The sequence below is a fragment of the Oncorhynchus gorbuscha genome, linkage group LG10, assembly GCF_021184085.1.
Source record: "Oncorhynchus gorbuscha isolate QuinsamMale2020 ecotype Even-year linkage group LG10, OgorEven_v1.0, whole genome shotgun sequence".
Taxonomy (NCBI): Eukaryota; Metazoa; Chordata; class Actinopteri; order Salmoniformes; family Salmonidae; genus Oncorhynchus; species Oncorhynchus gorbuscha.
Window position 1 is genome coordinate 43,416,545 of NC_060182.1, and position 19,153 is coordinate 43,435,697.

A 19,153-nucleotide genomic window follows, 5' to 3' on the forward strand; every position below is an offset into this window, starting at 1 on the left:
ACAGCTTTGAGGAAGTTGAACTTTCTTCTCAAAATCAGCTTTTATTGGTCACTTTTGAATGTGAATCTATTCAATTTTCTACCTAACCCCCTATTATTTGTCATTCTCATACATTGTTATAATTTTTTTTTAATTACTATTAATAGTGTCCTCAATATCATGAAGATGGTTCCTATTTGGCACATTTCCATCACATCGCTTGTTCTGTACCTGTTTCCTCCACTGTTTTCCATAACTACAACCTTTTGCCACTACTACGTTTCATATCTGGCCTTTGTATCGGGTCAAATAATATATATTTTTAAATGTCCCAAGTTACCTACTGACAACAATTCCCAATCCTAACATGAGGATTGATTGATATTTGGTCCTTTACTTCCTGGCTTGCTAACTCCTAGACACTATAGGGATAGTTCACCCAAATGACGTATTGCTTTCCTGACCCCGTAAGCAGTCCATGCTTTGGTTGTTTTACTTTTTAGGATTGTGTGGCACAAATCCAACATAAGTCAATGGTACCTTTGGTATATTAGCAGTTTTGCACTTCATTTCCAAATCATCTACTGTATAAATAACGTCAATGACACAATCCATTTTTAGATACTTTAGGATGATTTGGACATGATGTACATTTTGTACTGTCATTTGGGTGAACTATCCCTTTAAATATAGCCAGCTTTCACTTAGCCTTTTTTTCCAGGAGCAACCTCCCTAAAGGGAAGAAGTTTGTAAGTCCCACATATTGTACTTGAATATACAGCACTTCATTTTGGTTACTTTCCCTTTTTGTCTTGTGGTCTGTGATATGGCCCATGTTTTTGTTATTTCCTGTTTATGGATTATGCCCACACTTGGCACAAATCTGTCCTTGGTCAAACGGCCATTTTTTTTTTTTTAGATTTACCATATGCAGACAACTATGTTCTATTTGAGTCCATGCTAATGTGTGTTTGGATGTAGAAAGACAAAGTGGTAGGCTAAAGGAGGGTGCCCCTTAACACTGATAATCATTTGAAAAATACTAGCTTTGAGAATGTGGCTCATTTCATTTACATCGTTGAAACAATTCACAAAGACAACCGGTGTCAAATATAGTGTTTATTAATATATCATATATGTACATTGTAGTATAACAAATCTTTATCACAGAAATCTGTGATGTTGATTTGCAACCTTTGAAATTTGAAAAGGAGCATAAAAGTAGACATAAGGAAACAAATTGACATGAATTTATTGTACAAATTTTGCAATGGACTTCTCAATCTCCAGCCTCAAACTCCATTGAAAATCTATGGTTTGAATTGAAGAGGGACAGTCCATAGGCGCAGATATCATGGAAAGTATTTTTTTTAAATAGGGGTGTCAATCATTTTGACACCTATCTTTTTTAGATTGTTTATTATTACCTGTAAATAAATACAAATTTTGAGCAAATGTATTAGTATAAAATAATAGAATTGCCCCCTTTTTTTTGCATACAATATACTATAGCTCAGTATTTGTATTATGTATCTCATATAGTCTTTTTTGCTCATCTTTATGAAGTGTGACAATTTTGGTCGTGACTATCTTTCTCACTCTCACACTTTCTCAGGGTTTCTCTCATCTCATATTTGGTCTCTATGATCTCTGTCTGTCGTCTCTGTCATATTTTTTCAATGTATAGAAACCCATGGTGAGTGGTTTTTTATTATGGTTATATGTCACTGTGTCTGGTATGCTTTGATAACCAGTACTGTCTGGAAGCCCAGCTACAGATCCTCAGTTTCATCCAAACCCTCTCCCTGTGATCAGTCTACTTCACACAGGACCTAAGTAAGTTGATTTAAAAGGAGTAAATTGTACTGTGGTTAAAGCAGGAGGGGTTCAGTTGTAAACACACAAACGGGGATCTGGAAACAGACACAACTGGAGGGGTGGAAAGAGAGTTGGGGGTGAATACCTGCAAGGGCCGTCTGGAGGGAGCAACACATTTACAACAACAAGACATAGCCTGGCCTGCTGTTTTCAGTCTACCGAGGTAGGAGGGGAAAGAGAAAGAGAGGAAAAGGGGGTTGGAGTAAGGGAGTGAGAGACTGGGTTTGGAGGCACATCAAGAATTTGCCTTTTAAGGGGTACGGTCTCCAAAGTCCTGCGAGTTCACATGCAGCAGCCAAAACACTGAACAGGATAAACAAAGAACACCGAAAAGACAGAGGAAAAAAACAAAGCAAGAATAATACTAATGTTATTCTAACTCTAGTATAAAGGGCCTCTTTTGGGAGCAGTAGCAAAGTGTGAGAATGGGTAAGAGTAAGTGAACTTTGTCTACTCTAAGGTCTAGACAAAATGATAGAGGTTTAGAGTAGATGGATGGCCATAGCAGCACTTCTGACCACTTCAACTCTGCTGGAAGTATTTGGAATTGATGTTGCAAGTTCCACGTTTGTAAGTAGCGTAGGGAGATGAGACTGCCTCCACGCTAAGAGGTCTGTGTCTTTTAGAGCATCTAAACTGCAACGATTGTGGTTTTGTTGCTTTGTGAACCCATTTCTAGACAATACATGCAATGTCTGGCAAAATGACTGTGTATGTGTGAGCAGGAAACAGAGACGGTTTCAGAGCGAGAGAGTGAGGGAGAAACAGAGCGGTATTGTATATGCGTATGAGAGAAGAGAGTTAGTTAGAGGGAAAGAGAGAGGGTAACCATTTGTGCCTGGGAGAGAGAGGGAACGAAGGAGAGCGACCATATATGTACTGTATGTCTATATGTGAGTATTTGAAATGGGGGGATGCATATGTCTGTGTGAGACAGAAGGAGAGGAGGGAGAGAACGTATATCCTCTGGCCCTTGGCGAGTGTGCGTGAGGCTGAATGGGAGCCAGGAAAAGGGGAAGGGCCTCGTGTCCGCTGACAAAAACAGCTGCCTGAGAGTACACAGGAAAACAGTGTCTGGTAGAGTATAGGGAGCAGGGGACAGGGAAAGAGAGGACAGGAGAGAAAGAGAGCACCAGGGCCCACATCTCTATATGGGTTGCGCCCTGAGTGCGGAGCCTTGCTGTGGGGAGGAAGCGGAGCCTGTGCCCATAGTGAGAGGGTCACTGAAGCGCCGAGGTCCAGAGAGATCCAACAGCGTCAAGATGAAGCTGACCAAGGTGAGTGTTTGGGTGGGCTTGTCTAGGGGCCACAGCTGGTCCAATACAAAAGAGCTGTATTTTAGGAAACCTTGCACATCATGCATGATATAGTCATACATTTGAGTGCATGTGTTTGGTCTGTGTATATTAGCGTGCTTGTTTCTTTGAGTTGTGTCTGGTGTCTGTGCCCATGTTTGGGTGCAGGGTTTGAATTACTCGGGGCTATAGAGGGATGGCTACCCCCATAAAAAATCATGGCCCCCCTCATCAGAATGGAAATGGTCAAAGAAAGAGACGTCGGGCACCCCCAAGAGTCTGTGTATAATTGGAACCCTGTTTGGGTACATGAGTGTTATTGTAAGTCTCCATGGTTACAGCACCTGCTGTGGAGCGTGGGAATGCTTAGCCCCCGGGGACGACGTCAGTCTATTGCATCCAACGGACCCGTCAGTATGGGTGTGGTCAAAATGGATCATCCTCTTTTCATGCTCTCAAGCTATTCATTTAAATGATTATTTACCTATCACAGAGCTGATGTACAGTATTGGTGTCCTTTGTGGAATTGATTTAATTTTGACTGGTTTGGCTGCGGCTGTGAATGTCAAAAATGCTCCATGAACAGATAAGTATGGAAGAGATATCATTGACTTCTTAATAAATACACTTCACAACAGTGTCCTTCTGGCCGATGCCTGTTTTCCTGTTGCTAGAATGGCAATGCTTTTTATTGGGTGCCAAGGGCAAGGTGGTGGTTATACTGGTGATTGTTTTTAAGCCTCACAGGTTATGTGCTATGAGTCATGATGCGTCACAGCTTTGTTATACTGCTGGCTACAGTACATCCTATGAGTGGGCTGGCTGTGTTATCTTAGAGAAGCTCCATTAATGGCTTATAGTATTCAATTACTTGGCAACCAAAAGAAAAACACAATTTGCTGTAGCCGAATGCACAACAGGGATCAAAGCCAGAGGTGTAATTTCTGCGATTGAATCTATCGTGATATGATACTCACTCTTTCAAAGCATATCTTGATCACCCGGGGAGCATTGTGATATCGGCTTATGATCCCCTCACCCTAAGCCAGAGCTGGGCAGCTCTCCGTCTCTTGAATGTGAAGATAGAGTACAACAACACTGTAGTGACTTGATTGGAATAGATGACTAGATATTCCTCTTGTTCCACCTGTTACAGCTGTAACACACAGCGGTTCTGCAGGCTCAGATTTCTCATCCCTTCAAAGGTCAAAAGAAAATGGTTTGAATTCCTTAAAGAACCAACAACGCTTTAAACTGGCACTGCCTTGCAGCGACCATAATCCACAGGCATTTTCTACACACCCAACACAGAAAAGAGCATTGGAGGATCAAGGGTAAAAATAGCCTCTACGATCCATAATGCTCACTCAGACACAGACACAAATAAATACACACCGTTCCATTGGCACACATAACCACAAACTCACTCACATGGAAACTCACTCACTTCCTGTTATCTGTGGTCAAACTTTAGTCAAACCCCAGGGAAGCTTTGACTAGACATGACTCCTCTGGTTTAGAACAAAACTGTTACCAGTACTTGAGGAATGTTTGTGTGTATGGGGCAGCGTATGAGATGAAAGTAGAGAAATGGGTAAAGGAAATGTCTTTCCTTTCTCCAAAACCTGCCACCCCAATAAAGAAGATGAAGATAATATTGTATGCAAAAGAGTGTTTTGAAAGAGTAGGAAATGTTTTGGGAATGAGCTGGAATTTGGCAGGGAGAGTAGGGAGGGCACATAAAGTAAGTGGGATATGATTCAGCATTGTATTACTCTCATGGAAAATGAATGTAAATATTCCCAAGATAAATACAACCCCAAAGAGACCCTAGCTTTGTTTACTCTCGTGCGTATGTATTCATAGTCTCTCTCTCTCTTTCTCTCTCTTTCTCTTTCTGTCTGTACAGCTGTACCTTATCAACATTTGGCTTAGCGCTGTCTTACACAATCATTCCTCAAGCAATACAGCTCCCCCTTCACTCCCTTTTCCCCCCACCCCATTTCCTCTTGGCCAATGTTCCCACTCTCAAAACCTTTTTCATTTACCTCCATGTTGCTCCATGCATTTCCCCTATTCCCCAAAGTGTTATATATCCTTTGTATTTAGAGAACTTAAGCTAAAAGCAGTATTTTATTTTAGAGGTATCATTCTATGTGTTCAGTACTGATAAGGATCAGTGAGGCTCATTCGGACTTAGTTTCTCAGTATCTCTGCACAGTTAAAGTTGTAATGATGGTTCTGCCTGATTTGCTCTCGACACAGGCTTATTCGACCCCCTATTTGAGGTTCAAAAGCTGTCGCTCCCCCCCTCTCTATTGTAGTTGTCTCTGTCCATATAACCTTCTTTGTAAATAACTACACATGTCCATCCGCAGGTTAGCGTTTTTCATCGTGAATCTTCGTCGGGAGGCAGCTCTGCAGAGTGGTCACTTGCTGGCACATTTTGAAAGTCATAAAATCTGATTTGAAACCTAACCCTAACCTTAACCACGGTGCTGACCCAAATGCCTATCCCTAACATATTTTTGTTTTCATGAATGTTTACAATTTTGCAGCTGCTATCTAGGGGGAAATCTCTCAGTTCAGCCTCCAGGACAAGACTCATGACAATAAACATCAACCTGTTGTCCATCCATGTCTATGTGTATTTGAGGATGTGACAATAAAATTGGTTCTAGGGCCAATTCAACAGCTGTAATCAAATCCCCATCCCTCATCTATCCCCCAACCCTACCCTCCTCTCCAAGTCCCAGACTCCAAGCATCTTGTCAGCTTGAGGAAGTACCCCTGTATTTTGTTAAACTCTCCTGTGGCCTTCCTGCCCCTCCCTCCCCCTCTCCTCCACTCCTCTCCAATAGAAAAAAGCTACAGACAAATAAACGTCCCTGGTCCCTCCGTTTTCACATGAGCCGGAAATTCCATGGCGCTTAGGCCTTTTTTACGGCTGGACTGAATTACCCTATGTGTTGTTCTGGGATTCCTGTGAGTTACACTCAAATGATGTAGTGGTTAGATAAACGTAGGTCCCGAACACAGATATACTCAGTCATTATAGTCATGTTTCTAATAATGTATTTACTATCCTATTTAGGAATAGTCCTAAATCCTGTCAAGGTCACAGATTATGGGTATTTATCACTATTCTCTTGAGCATTATGGCATTTAATAGTTTCATCTTGGCTTCTAGTTGGCTGGGTAGAAATATCTACATAATGCTTCCATCTATCCCATCCTCTCAGATCAACAGAGGTGGCTGGGGAATAGGGGCTAGGAGTTGATTTGGAACTCACAAGACCACCTCTGGATTGTGTGAAAATGTGCTACGCCACAGAACTGACGCACTTGCACACAACCTGTTGCACCTCTCTCTTCCCCCCACGTGGTGTAGCTCTTGCGCTATTGGTAATATGACACAAGTTTGGCCTACCTTTATTATGTCAATGTCTAATCTTGCAACCTGTGTGCATGCATTAAAACGTGTGTGTGTGTGCGTGCCTGTGTGCAAGAGAGAAAGAGAAAGAGAGAGATAGAGAGAAAGACAGACAGAGATAGACAGACAGACAGACAGACAGACAGACAGACAGACAGACAGACAGACAGACAGACAGGACGGAAGGACGGACGGTGCCTTTTGGTGGGATTGTGTCTGGAGAGTATTTACAAGTTTGGATCTATAATTGTCTACCACAATTATACATAAACAACCATAACAGTTTAGAAAAATCGTGATGGTTAACATGCAATGTTAGGACCATTTTGACTTGCCCCCAGAAAATACATATCTAATTCCCAATCCTGACCAATCCTGGGGAAATTTCTTCACTCTCCCCTCCCAGATCTGACCAATGATAGAGTGGAATTCCAGTCATTCAATTCCACAATAGCCTTTCCTTTAATGGCTCCACCCACAGCGACAGAGCAGAGGGGGACTAAAAGAAACAAGGCAACCTTTAGTTGCAAACTATGTTTTGAGGACTTTTTGGAGATGTAAGAGAACTTTTGAACTAAAAAGTCTAACTCGGACCTATGCCTCGAGGCGTAGATTTAAACGAAAAAGAAATGAATAAGGTAAGAAAATAATGGAAAAGTAATTATTATTGAAATGTATTTTTATTGCAGGACTAGTATTACATAGTACTACTTATTGTCAATCAAATAATGCAAATTCGTGAGGGAATCAAAGTGTTACATTGAGGTGTGGGGGACTGTGCAAGCATCCTCTCTGACAGTTTTCATCCCATTAATTTGCGCACGCTGCGCTTGCCATCTCCCTCGAAATGTTGTCATGTTGACATCAATAGCTATAGTCTCTTGTCGAATGTTCCAGTGCTGTTAGTTTTTTTTTTAAATAAACAATTATCTTTTTCTGTAAATGTTTTTGCGCGGTTAGATTAGTGGATTAGTCATCTTTCCAAACTCGCTTGTACTTTGACAGTACACCCTAGTCGAAAGTTACACAGCAGCACATCGGACAGGGTTATTTGTCCGACTGAATGAGATATTCGAGACTCTTCCACAGGGTAATCATCCTCTGGTAAACTATACTCAATTGAAATGATAAAGTACTAATATTGTCGTTTTACTATGTGATTAATATCCTCGCTTTTAGTGGAGTCTATTTGCCCAATTACAGTATAATCCGATGTCATAGCAGGCTAATTGTGAAGTATTCTTGCAGGTCTGACACAGAAAGCCTAAAAGGAAAGTGGTTAAAGGATCATATGACTCCATGCGCACCCCTCCCCTCCCGTCACACCCCTCCCCTCCCATCCCAAATGTGTTCTGTGTTCATTACTGCGTCATAGCAATTTCCCAATCCTTTACCATTATTATGATTTTGTGAAAGTGTATTTTGAGCTCCTTAGGTGTGTGTGTTTGTGTGTCTGTCTGTGTTTGCGGGTGTGTGAACTTAATGACAAATGTCAATTTTAATAACCAGGTGGTGATGGTAAACCAGGTAGAGTGTGTGTGTGTGTGTGTGTGTGTGTGTGTGTGTGTGTGTGTGTGTGTGTGTGTGTGTGTGTGTGTGTGTGTGTGTGTGTGTGTGTGTGTGTGTGTGTGTGTGTGTGTGTGTGTGTGTGTGTGTGTGTGTGTGTGTGTGTGTGTGTGTGTGTGTGCTTTCTTGCATGTGTTGTGTACAATGTGTGTGAGGGGAGATGTGGATGTGTGCTTTAATCTCCTCCAATATCATATTCCCATGTCAAAAGTTTCTTCCCTGCGGTCTGAACATAATAACATCAGGGAAACCACAGTGGATAGGTAACACGATAACATTGTCCAATCTTTCCTTTGGCAGTGATAACCGTGTTACTGCTAATAGACTGGCGCTGCTGTGTACTGCAGTGACCCGAGCATGTCATTTATCAGTTGATAGATAGGGCCCACTCCAGCAGCAGTGTTGTGGTTCAGACTCTGAGGGAGAAAGGAGCAGAGACACAGTAGAACCAGCCCAAGTCTCATCATAGGATTACCTATCTAGGATCAGTTTTGCATTTTTAGATCAAAATGAATAAGAATACAATGGAAAGGGGGGACCTGATCCTATATCAGCAGTCCTACTCTGAGATATATGAATACGGCCCCTGAACAACAGGATCAGGATTGGGAATGTGAGAGGAGAGGACCCTAAGCCAGCGACAGCAGCATTGTGGCTGACCACCAGAGGTTAAAACAGTGAGGAGGGCTACACAGGAAGTGTGTCATGGCGCAGCGCTGACCTCACCACTGGAACAAGCTGTCTCTGTTCCCTCCACTGCCTGTCCCACCCTTTTGAGACACACTGGCCTTCTGTGGAGGAAGGGACGGAGGCTGCACAGAGAACACACGCACGTTTTGACACACAGACACGTACCCACACACACAAACACGTGTGCACATAAACACGTGCACACACATTCAAACACAGACACACACACATCCGCATCTTTAGACTTTCTATTAAGGGAAGGGGAATACAGAGAGAACACACACACAATTATGCACACACACACACACACACTTGATCTCCATCTGTGACACACTGCCTTTAAATCGAGGGAGGGGGATTGTACTGCAGACCCACACATATACACAAACAACCCCTGTAACAATATGAGTCACAAAGACTCATAGTGGAGAGAAGATGGCATATTACACATGTTATTATGCTACTGTAATAATTTTACCAGATGGCACATGAAGTATGATGCTCTTGCACTGAACAGTGAACACTCTAAGCTGCTCTGCAGCTCTTCTCCCTCAGCAGCTGGTGGCCCTCATCCAGCCAGTGCGCCACAACATCAGAGGAGTTGACATTCAGGTCCAAATACAGCTTCAGTTGTTTAGATCCTGGAGTCTAAAGGGAAACCTAAGAGAAGACCCTACCCTTATGGAGTATCTCTATAGTCCAGCTGCCTCGGGCCCCTGGCCTCGCTGTAGCCTGGGGTCAGTGGGTCCAGTCCGGTAGAGAGAGTGCCACACAATAACCATCATTGTGTAAACTAAATATCAAGCTATTTTTGGAGGGGAAGAGGGAGTCAGAGCATCCAGGGGGTCTGTAAGGGATGGATGTGTGTAGCATCTGTGTGTATGGGTTGGCTCCTCCCTTCAATCACGCTTCTGTTCTGGGGGCTTCTGGTAGACAGGGAGAAGGAAAGGGAGGGATTTATTTTCAAAAAGCGGTTCTTTGACTAAGGAACTTCTGGTTTTCTGAGCTGGACGACATAAAAACAAGAAAACAGAACCCTTTTGTGTGCTGAACTGCTGTTGATGCCTGGGGGATGATGGGGGGTGGGGGAAGGGGGGCTGTCCCAGAGCAGACGGGAGACACAGGGACTTGGCGATAAAGGTTGTCCCATTACACTGACTGACTACACAAACTGTCAGGTTTGTGAGGTAGCAAGTCACTAGTGTGCACTTGAAGGGTGTTTTTAGGAGAGGAGGGGTTGTAACAGAGAACTCTCTGCAATTTCTTTTGAACCCAGAGTCTGAAGTTCTATTTGGGCGGCTAACGAGGTAAGATGTTATGCATGCCCATTTTAGACATACTTTGCCATGAAGGTGAATGGGATATATAGCCTGTTGGTAAACATTGCGAACTTGTAATAATAAATCATGTTTGTATAAATAAAGTACAGTATGAGGAGAATGTTAGCATGTTTTTGAACAAATATGTAAACCAATGGCTGGAGAGTGAAAAATCATGAATACCACAGACAAACTTTGTAAAGAGGGAGGGAAGACCAGGATATTTGGTTTGAATCAACTCAACCAGTCTAAGTTTTCAAGTTGCTGTGTACACTTTGAAAAAGGGGGTTTTCGGCTGGCCCCATAGGATAACCCTTGGTTATAGATACAACCCTTTTTAGTTACAGGTAGAACCCCTTTTGGGTAGAACCCTCTGTGGAAAAGGTTCTGCATGGAATCCACAAGGGTTCTACCTGGAACCAAAAAGCAAATAGATTCTACATAGCACCTTTTTTACTAAGAGTGTAAGCAGTTTCACTCGATACCTTTATCTTTTCTCCCCATCTCTCTTTCTATCCATCCTGTCCTCACAGCTCTCATTTGGCAGCTGATTATCCAAAGAGAGCCAATCATTCCTTTTATGTCATACAGAAGGATCCATGAGACACATGTCTCACATGGGGGACATTTTGATTTGTTACACCCAATTGTTATCGTAAGGCCCCAACTTGCACATTGTTTCAACTGAGTGTTTCCCAACTGTGGCCGGCTGCTTGTGCTTATGTCAGTATCCAGGTCCGTGTTCAGTATTGCACAATGTTGTGAAGTGTTCTCAATGACTGAACAGCCTCTCTGACAAGTAAAGTAAGGAGTCATGTCAGCTCTTTATCTCTGCAACATTCAGTCCATTGCACCTTTTCTGAACGCATCCCAGGGTATGCTGGCGCTGCAGTCCATCCGTCTGTTTCTCTGTCTGTCTGCCAGGTGGTCTGTATAATGCAGAGTGATCGTGTCTTTAGCAAAAATGTTGTGAAACCATGCCCAGTATGTGTGAAACTGCTTACAATATTTTACTCACACACAACAGTAGGCTTGCTTTGAAGTTCATTTTAATTTGAATTTAAAGTCTCTATTTAAACTTTGTTCACGGTCCACTCCATGGCTGCAGACAGGTAGAAAGTTTCAGAGAGACAGTTGTTTAGTGTCATGCCTGGTATGCTTGGGGTCAGTGGTGAGGTGGGGCCATGGGTGGGCAGGGAGGGGGGGGGGTACCAGCCCTGGGTGTCCACACAGTTGCGTAGTGAACATGGTAAGCACAGTCTCCTGCCAGCTGTCCAAATAGTGCCCAGTCGTAGCGGGAGAGGAGAATGGAAAAGTGTGCAAACAGCCCCTTTACTGAAGAGGAAAAGCACACACTGCCGTAACAAAGGTTCATTATATGTTTCAGTTTGATTTCCGGACCAATGAAAACAGACAGGCTTTGAGGCAGTAGATAGATTGTACTGTACACACACGAACATGGACACACGGCCATGCATGGTCACTTCTGAGGGCTTACATTAACTGGTGGATTTGCCCTCAGTATATCTGAGTGGGTGTTACTATGCCTTCATTTTTTCCACAAACATTCTCCATCCTTTCTTTCCGTAGTTCACGACATAGGGAGAGAGAGTGTGTGAATGTGTGTCTGTGTGTAAGAGCAGAGCAACCATTTGTTTACATTGGCTTAGTTACCATGCCATGAAACGTGTAACTCCCATCCCCCTGCAGTCTCATGTTCAAAGCCAATTTCACGTTGTGAAACAAAGTAGGATCATGGGCGTGTTACTAGAAGATTACCTCCGTTATAGGACCAACCATCCAGAGGTTCTGGAGCAGAAATAAGGATCAGCAAACCTGACTGCAAAACTCCTTTCACTCAAACACGCCAACAACCTGCTAGTGTGTGTGCTACTCCCTAAGTACTGAGCTTCTGAATGTGTGTGTATCTGTGTGTTGACAGACGTGCAAGGAAGAGCCCCATGTCTTCAAGGAGAAGACCTTTAGGAAGAGGCGTCAGTGTGGGGTGTGTCGTCAGAGTGTGGACAGCACAGGGTCCTTCTGTCGAGGTGAGTCTCTCTCTCTGTCTTTCTCAGACTCTCTCTCTCCCACTTCTCTCCCTCTCTCTCCACCCTCCTCCATGGAGGATCCTGTCAACTCTAGCTAGCTGTCTCTCTCAGAGCCAACATCCTCCGGACTGTAAGCTGATTATTGTCTAGGGAGCTAGGCTCGGTTAGATCATGTTTTTTAACAATGCTACATCAAATACACAAAATTAACCTGGATGATGGAAGCTGACTAATTGCTCCATTCTCTGTCTCCCTTTGTTCCATTCTCATCTTTCTCTCTCCAGTGTGTAAAACAGCCACTCACAAGAAATGCGAGGCAAAGGTAAGACTCCAAACTGATTCACTCCTGCGTAACTTGCCCAACTCTGGTATTGTCCTCCCTGTCCCTACCCTATGAGCTCGATGCCACCTCTGAGTTGAGCTGCAGCGGGTTAAGGAAGGCTACAGTTTCTTTCCACTGATGTGAAGGCTTCACTGTTCCATTCCCAGAACGGGGACCGGCCGCACCCAAGCCCCACGCTGCTCCATGTGAAAGGGTCATTGATGGAGGAGTGAATGCCAACTTTGGCCTGGGGCAGGGAGAGACTTGGCAGACTGCGGCGGCGGGCGCCATGCATTATGGAAGAAAGCATGTGGCAGAGATTGCCTTCCAATCTTCGTAGCATCTTTTCCGTCTGATGAGAGAGCATTAGAAGATAAAAGTAGCAAATATTAGATAAAAGTGGAAAGTAGCAAATCAATAAAAGTCCAAAGCCGGTTGTTTTTTCAATATCATTTTCATATTTGATGATTTCTATCTAGGAATGGGCACAAACTCGTCTGCATTAGACCTGGAATAGTATGTAGGCCACTCTTGTCCTGTGGATTGTAAAGGTCTGGCTGTTTCCTCAAATTAATGCTTTTCGTCAGAGGGATATTATTTCCACATTGTTGTGTTGTTTGTGGCCTGGATGTGTTTGGGTTTGGAGATGATAGCTGCTTAGCTGAGGCTGTCCTGTTGACTGGGGGTGGTCGGTGCCCAGGCAGCGATAGACATCGGTCCTGCCCAGGAAGGGTGAGGCCAGGCCAGCCTCCGGGGGCATGGCCATCTCAACGGTTATCTGGCCTTAAGAGCCAGCGCTGAGGGCTAAAGGGGCTCGCCCATGAAAGCTTGGGATTCAGGAAGCTCTGATCGAAGGAAGCTGCCTGGGGTTTTATTGAAACCACATACAGAAGAGCAAACACAAACCCCAAATACACATGGTACAACATCCGTCTGGCCCTGAGGGTTTTTATAAGTTATTGTCCACGAAAATCTGTCTGATTTCAATAAAAAAGACCAGCCTCTGTGTTATGCTAGTGTAATAACCTTAGCTTTATCACAGTCATTGAGAATTAAAGAGAGAGCGAGAGATCGACAGATGGTCAGGTCAGTGTCAGGCCAGGGCCCATTTCCACAAAGCAGGCCCCAACCTGTCCATATACAGATGTACGATCTTAAATTAAGCCAGTTTGCTACAGCAGGAAAACAATCCTGCAGCAAGAGGAAATGTGAATTATTATGGGTATTATAATTAATGGAAATAGTTTGAGGTGTTGATACATTTTCTGTTAGTGCAAATCAAGTCTGACATTTTAAAGTGGAAATTACAAACTTTATAGAAGCCTTTTTAAAATCTTGAATACACTACACGTTTGCATTTCCTGCTGTGCAGACAATTCTCAGCAACGAGTGATCAAATTAAGATCCTACATCTTTACTCTTCTTCATTATGATCTAAAAGGTCAAACTGATCCTAGATCAGCACTCCTACTCTGAGAGGCTTTGTGGATAAGGCCCAGATCTGTATTATCACTTGTCACTTTACATGATGACGAGTTTCTCACACGACTGGCCTATCTGAGTGATGTTTTTTCTCACCTGAATCTAGGAGTACTGGGACTCTGCGCAACTATATTCAATGTGCGGGACAAAATTGAGGCTATGATTAAGAAGTTAGAGCACTTCTCTATCTGCATTAACAAGGGCAACACACAGGTCTTTCCATCATTGTATGATTTTTTTGTGTGCAAATGAAGCTTACAGACAATGTCAAATGTGATATAGCGAAGCACCGGAGTGAGCTGGGTGCGCAATTACGCAGGTACTTTTACAGATGACACAGATGACACAAACAACTGGATTCGTTATCCCTTTCATGCCCTGCCTCTAGTCCACTTGCCGATATCTGAACAAGAGAGCCTCATCGAAAGTGCAACAAGCGGTTCTGTGAAAATTTGCGTGGCAAATCGTGCTGTTAAGACACTGATGCCCTTTGTAACCATGTACCTATGTGAGAGTGGATTCTCGGCTCTCACTAGCATGAATACTAAATACAGGCACAGGCTGTGTGTGGGTAATGTTTTAAGACTGAGACTCTTTCCAATACAACCCAACACTGCAGAGTTATGAGCATCCTTTCAAGCACACCCTTCTCATTAACCTGTTTTTTTTCTCGATGAACAACAAGGTTTTATATGTAAGATGGTTAAATAAAGAGCAAAATTAGTTATTATTATTATATTATTATTTGTGCCCTGGTCCTATAAGAGCTCTGTCACTTCCCACGAGCCGGGTTGTGACAAAAACTCACACTCATTCTTATGTTTAATAAATGTATCGTATAGTGTGTGGCAGGGTTACAATAATGGCAAAAACAACAACATTTGAGAGTGAGCTGACCCTGGTGCTAGAGGGGGTACACAGCTGGAGGTTGAATGTTTGAAGGGGTACGGGACTATAAAAAGTTTGGGATCCATTGACATAGACTGACCAAATGAATCCAGGTGAAAACAATGATCCCTTATTGATGTCACTTGTTAAATCCACTTCAATCAGTGTAGATGAAGGGGAGGAGACAGGTTAAAGGAGGATTTTTAAGCCTTGACACAATTGAGACATGGATTGTGTAAGTGTGCCATTCAGAGGGTAACTGGGCAAGACAAAAGATTGAAGTGCCTTTGAACAGGGTATGGTAGTAGGTGCCAGGTGCACCGGTTTGTGTCAAGAACTGCAATGCTGCTGGGTTTTTCTCGCTCAACAGTTTCCTGTGTGTATCAAGAATGGCCCACCACCCAATGGACATCCAGCCAACTTGACACAACTGTTTGAAGCATTGGAGTCAAAATGGGCCACCATCCTTGTGGAACACTTTCGACACCTTGTAGAGTCCATGCCCTGGCGAATTGGGGCTTTTCTGAGGGCAAAAGGGGGGTGCAACTCAATATTAGGAAGGTGTTCCTAATGTTTGGTAGACTCAGTGTGTATCTTATCACCATAGGAACACGTTTAAGGTTAACAAATAATGTGACAAATATTAGAGTGATGAAATCTTACCTGCTTCGATGACATCTGCTTTGTCAGTCCAAGAGATTTTAACTTTGGCAGAAGGATTGCAGCAGCAATAAATTAGGGATCTTCCTTCATTCCTCCAAAGCTCTTTCAGAGACCCTCTCATGAGTGGTAGGGACATCTTGCACGATGCTTCCAGCCTTGATGGTGTTCAAAGCCTCCACCTGCCGTCACCACAGGCCTCATCACGGTTAAGAAGGCTATTTCTGTAGGACTCAGCCTGTAAGACATAAGCACATTTGAACACCTGTTAGAATAGTCATAGTTCATGGACAATATTTTTTTTAAATAAATAAATTACATACATGTATATGTTATCATGGCAGATATATCTTTGCTTGTTTGATGGTTCCTTGGTCCGCCTGTTTTTGCGTGCTGAGGTGAGGTTATTGTAGACCGTCATGTCACCGAGAATGTCACATGACCTCATGAAACACACAGAGATTGGTTTTATACAAATGAATGTAAACAAACCCATCTGCTGTTCTCTCTCACTTCACATACACACCCAATAAAATGAGAATGATGTGTAAGACAAAACATTACTTGTGAGAGACACTGATGAAAGAATACATCAATCATGAAGGTTAAATGTAATACATTATAGGCCTACTGAAACACTCATTAAGGTGTCATGAATGGCTTCATAAAGGTGTTTTGAATGCTTATGTAAAGTTTAAGCCCCAGTTATAGTAAATATTTAATCATGTGATATTTGGCTATTCTATGCTTTCATCATCTGAGTGATGTGGCATATCAAGAAGCTGATTAAACAGCATGTTAATTACACAGGTGCAACTTGTGCTGGGCACAATAAAAGGCCTCTTTTAAATGTGCTGTTTTGTCATACAACACAATGCCACAGATGTCTTATTAAGTTTTGAGGGAACATGCAATTGGCATGCTGACAGCATGAATGTCCACCAGAGCTGTTGCCAGAGAATTGAATGTTAATTTTTCTACCATAAGTCGCCTCCAACGTCGTTTTAGACAATTTGGCAACTGGCCTCACAACCTCAGACCAATTTGGCAACCGGCCTCACAACCGCAGACCATGTGTAACCATGCCAGCCCAGGACCTCCACATTCGACTTCTTCACCTGTGGGATCGTCTGAGACCAGCCACCTGGACAGCTGATGAAGTTGTGGATTTGCACAACCAAAGAATGTCTGCACAAAAAAAATGTCTGCACAGAAAAAGTTTCAGTGCAGCTCATATGTGTGCTCGTCGTCCTCACCAGGGTCTTGACTTGACTGCAGTTCGCCATCGTAGCCAACTTCAGGTGACAAATGCTCATCTTTGATGGCCACTGGCACGCTGGAGAAGTGTGCTCTTCACAGATGAATCGCGGTTTCAACTGTACCAGGCAGATGGCAGACAGTGTGCATGGCGTCGTGTTGGTGAGCGGTTTGCTGATGTCAACGTTGTGAACATCAGCAAACATCAGAGTGCCCCACGGTGGCTGTGGGGTTATAGTATGGGCAGGAATAAGCTACGGACAACGAACACAATTGCATTTTATCGATGGCAATTTGAATGCACAGAGATACCGTGACGAGATCCTGAGGCCCATTGTCGTGCCATTTATCCACCGCCATCACCTCATGTTTTAGCATGATAATGCATGGCCCCATGTCTCAAGCATCTGTACACAATTCCTGGAATGTCCCAGTTCTTCCATGGCCTGCATACTCAGCAGACATGTCACCCATTGGGCATGTTCTGGATTGACGTGTACGACAGTGTGTTCCAGTTCCCGCCAATATCCAGCAACTTCGCATAGCCATTGAAGAGGAGTGGGACAACAGGTGTCTCCAGGACCCAGTCAACAACTCTACACTAAGGAGATGTGTTGTGCTGCATGAGGCAAATGGTGGTCACACCAGATACTGACCGGTTTTCTGATCCACTCCCCTACCTTTTTTTTAAGGTATCTGTGACCAACAGATGCATATCTGTTTTCTCAGTCATGTGAAATCCATAGATTAGGACCTCATTTATTTATTTAATTTGACTGGTTTCCTTATATGAACTGTAACTCAGTAAAATCTTTGAAATTGTTGCATGTTGCGTTTATATTTTTGTTCAGTATATTAAGCCTCACAACTACGTTTCTTTGAACCATTTTCTTGGTAGTGTACAGTAAGTAGCTAGCTAAAAGAAGAATACAATTTGACCCATTCTATGAGACTTAGCTACAGAGTCTGGTTTTTATGTTATCCAAATTTACACAGAGAAAGTACATACAGTGGGGAGAACAAGTATTTGATACACTGCCGATTTTGCAGGTTTTCCTACTTACAAAGCATGTAGAGGTCCGTCATTTTTTTGATCATAGGTACACTTCAACTGTGAGAGACGGAATCTAAAACAAAAATCCAGAAAATCACATTGTATGATTTTTAAGTCATTCATTTGCATTTTATTGTATGACATAAGTATTTGATACATCAGAAAAACATAACTTAATATTTGGTACAGAAACCTTTGTTTGCAATTACAGAGATCATACGTTTCCTGTAGTTCTTGACCAGGTTTGCACACACTGCAGCAGGGATTTTGGCCCACTCCTCCATACAGACCTTCTCCAGGTCCTTCAGGTTTTGGGGCTGTCGCTGGGCAATACGGACTTTCAGCTCCCTCCAAAGATTTTCTATTGGGTTCAGGTCTGGAGACTGGCTAGGCCACTCCAGGACCTTGAGATGCTTCTTACGGAGCCACTCCTTAGTTGCCCTGGCTGTGTGTTTCGGGTCGTTGTCATGCTGGAAGACCCAGCCACGACCTATCTTCAATGCTGTTACTGAGGGAAGGAGGTTATTGGCCAAGATCTTGCAATACATGGCCCCATCCATCCTCCCCTCAATATGGTGCAGTCGTCCTGTCCCCTTTACAGAAAAACATCCCCAAAGAATGTTTCCATCTCCATGCTTCACAGTTGAAATGGTGTTCTTGGGGTTGTACTCATCCTTCTTCCTCCAAACACGGCGAGTGAAGTTTAGACCAAAAAGCTCTATTTTTGTCTCATCAGACCACATGAACTTCTCCTCTGGATCATCCAGATGGTCATTGGCAAACTTCAGACGGGCCTGGTCATGCGCTGGCTTGAGCAGGGGGACCTTGCGTGAGCTGCAGGATTTTAATCCATGACAGCGTAGTGTGTTACTAATGGTTTTCTTTGAGACTGTGGTCCCAGCTCTCTTCAGGTCATTGACCAGGTCCTGCCGTGTAGTTCTGGGCTGATCCCTCACCTTCCTCATGATCATTGATGCCCCACGAGGTGAGATCTTGCATGGAGCCCCAGACCGAGGGTGATTGACCGTCATTTTGAGCTTCTTCCATTTTATAATAATTGCGCCAACAGTTGTTGCCTTCTCACCAAGTCGTATGCCTATTGTCCTGTAGCCCATCCCAGCCTTGTGCAGGTCTACAATTTTATCCCTGATGTCCTTACACAGCTCTCTAGTCTTGGCCATTGTGGAGAGATTGGAGTCTGTTTGATTGAGTGTGTGGACAGGTGTCTTTTATACAGGTAACGAGTTCAAACAGGTGCATTTAATACAGGTAATGAGTGGAG

General features: G+C 43.4%; 1 protein-coding gene across 3 annotated transcripts in view; it reads left to right on the forward strand.

Moving 5' to 3' along the window:
• The first annotated feature begins 2,117 nt into the window (after positions 1 to 2,117).
• The window catches only part of tns2a (tensin 2a), a 46,366-nt gene continuing 29,330 nt past the window's right edge, over positions 2,118 to 19,153 (forward strand). For 2 of the 3 annotated variants that reach the window (XM_046366223.1, XM_046366224.1), the window contains exons 1-3: positions 2,118 to 3,134; positions 12,103 to 12,208; positions 12,493 to 12,530. In XM_046366223.1, coding sequence (XP_046222179.1) covers positions 3,009 to 3,134; positions 12,103 to 12,208; positions 12,493 to 12,530 — 270 coding nt within the window. In that variant the 5' untranslated portion in view covers positions 2,118 to 3,008. Of the gene's footprint in view, positions 3,135 to 6,761; positions 7,224 to 12,102; positions 12,209 to 12,492; positions 12,531 to 19,153 lie in introns of those variants that run through there. The other variant, XM_046366225.1, reaches the window with a different exon arrangement.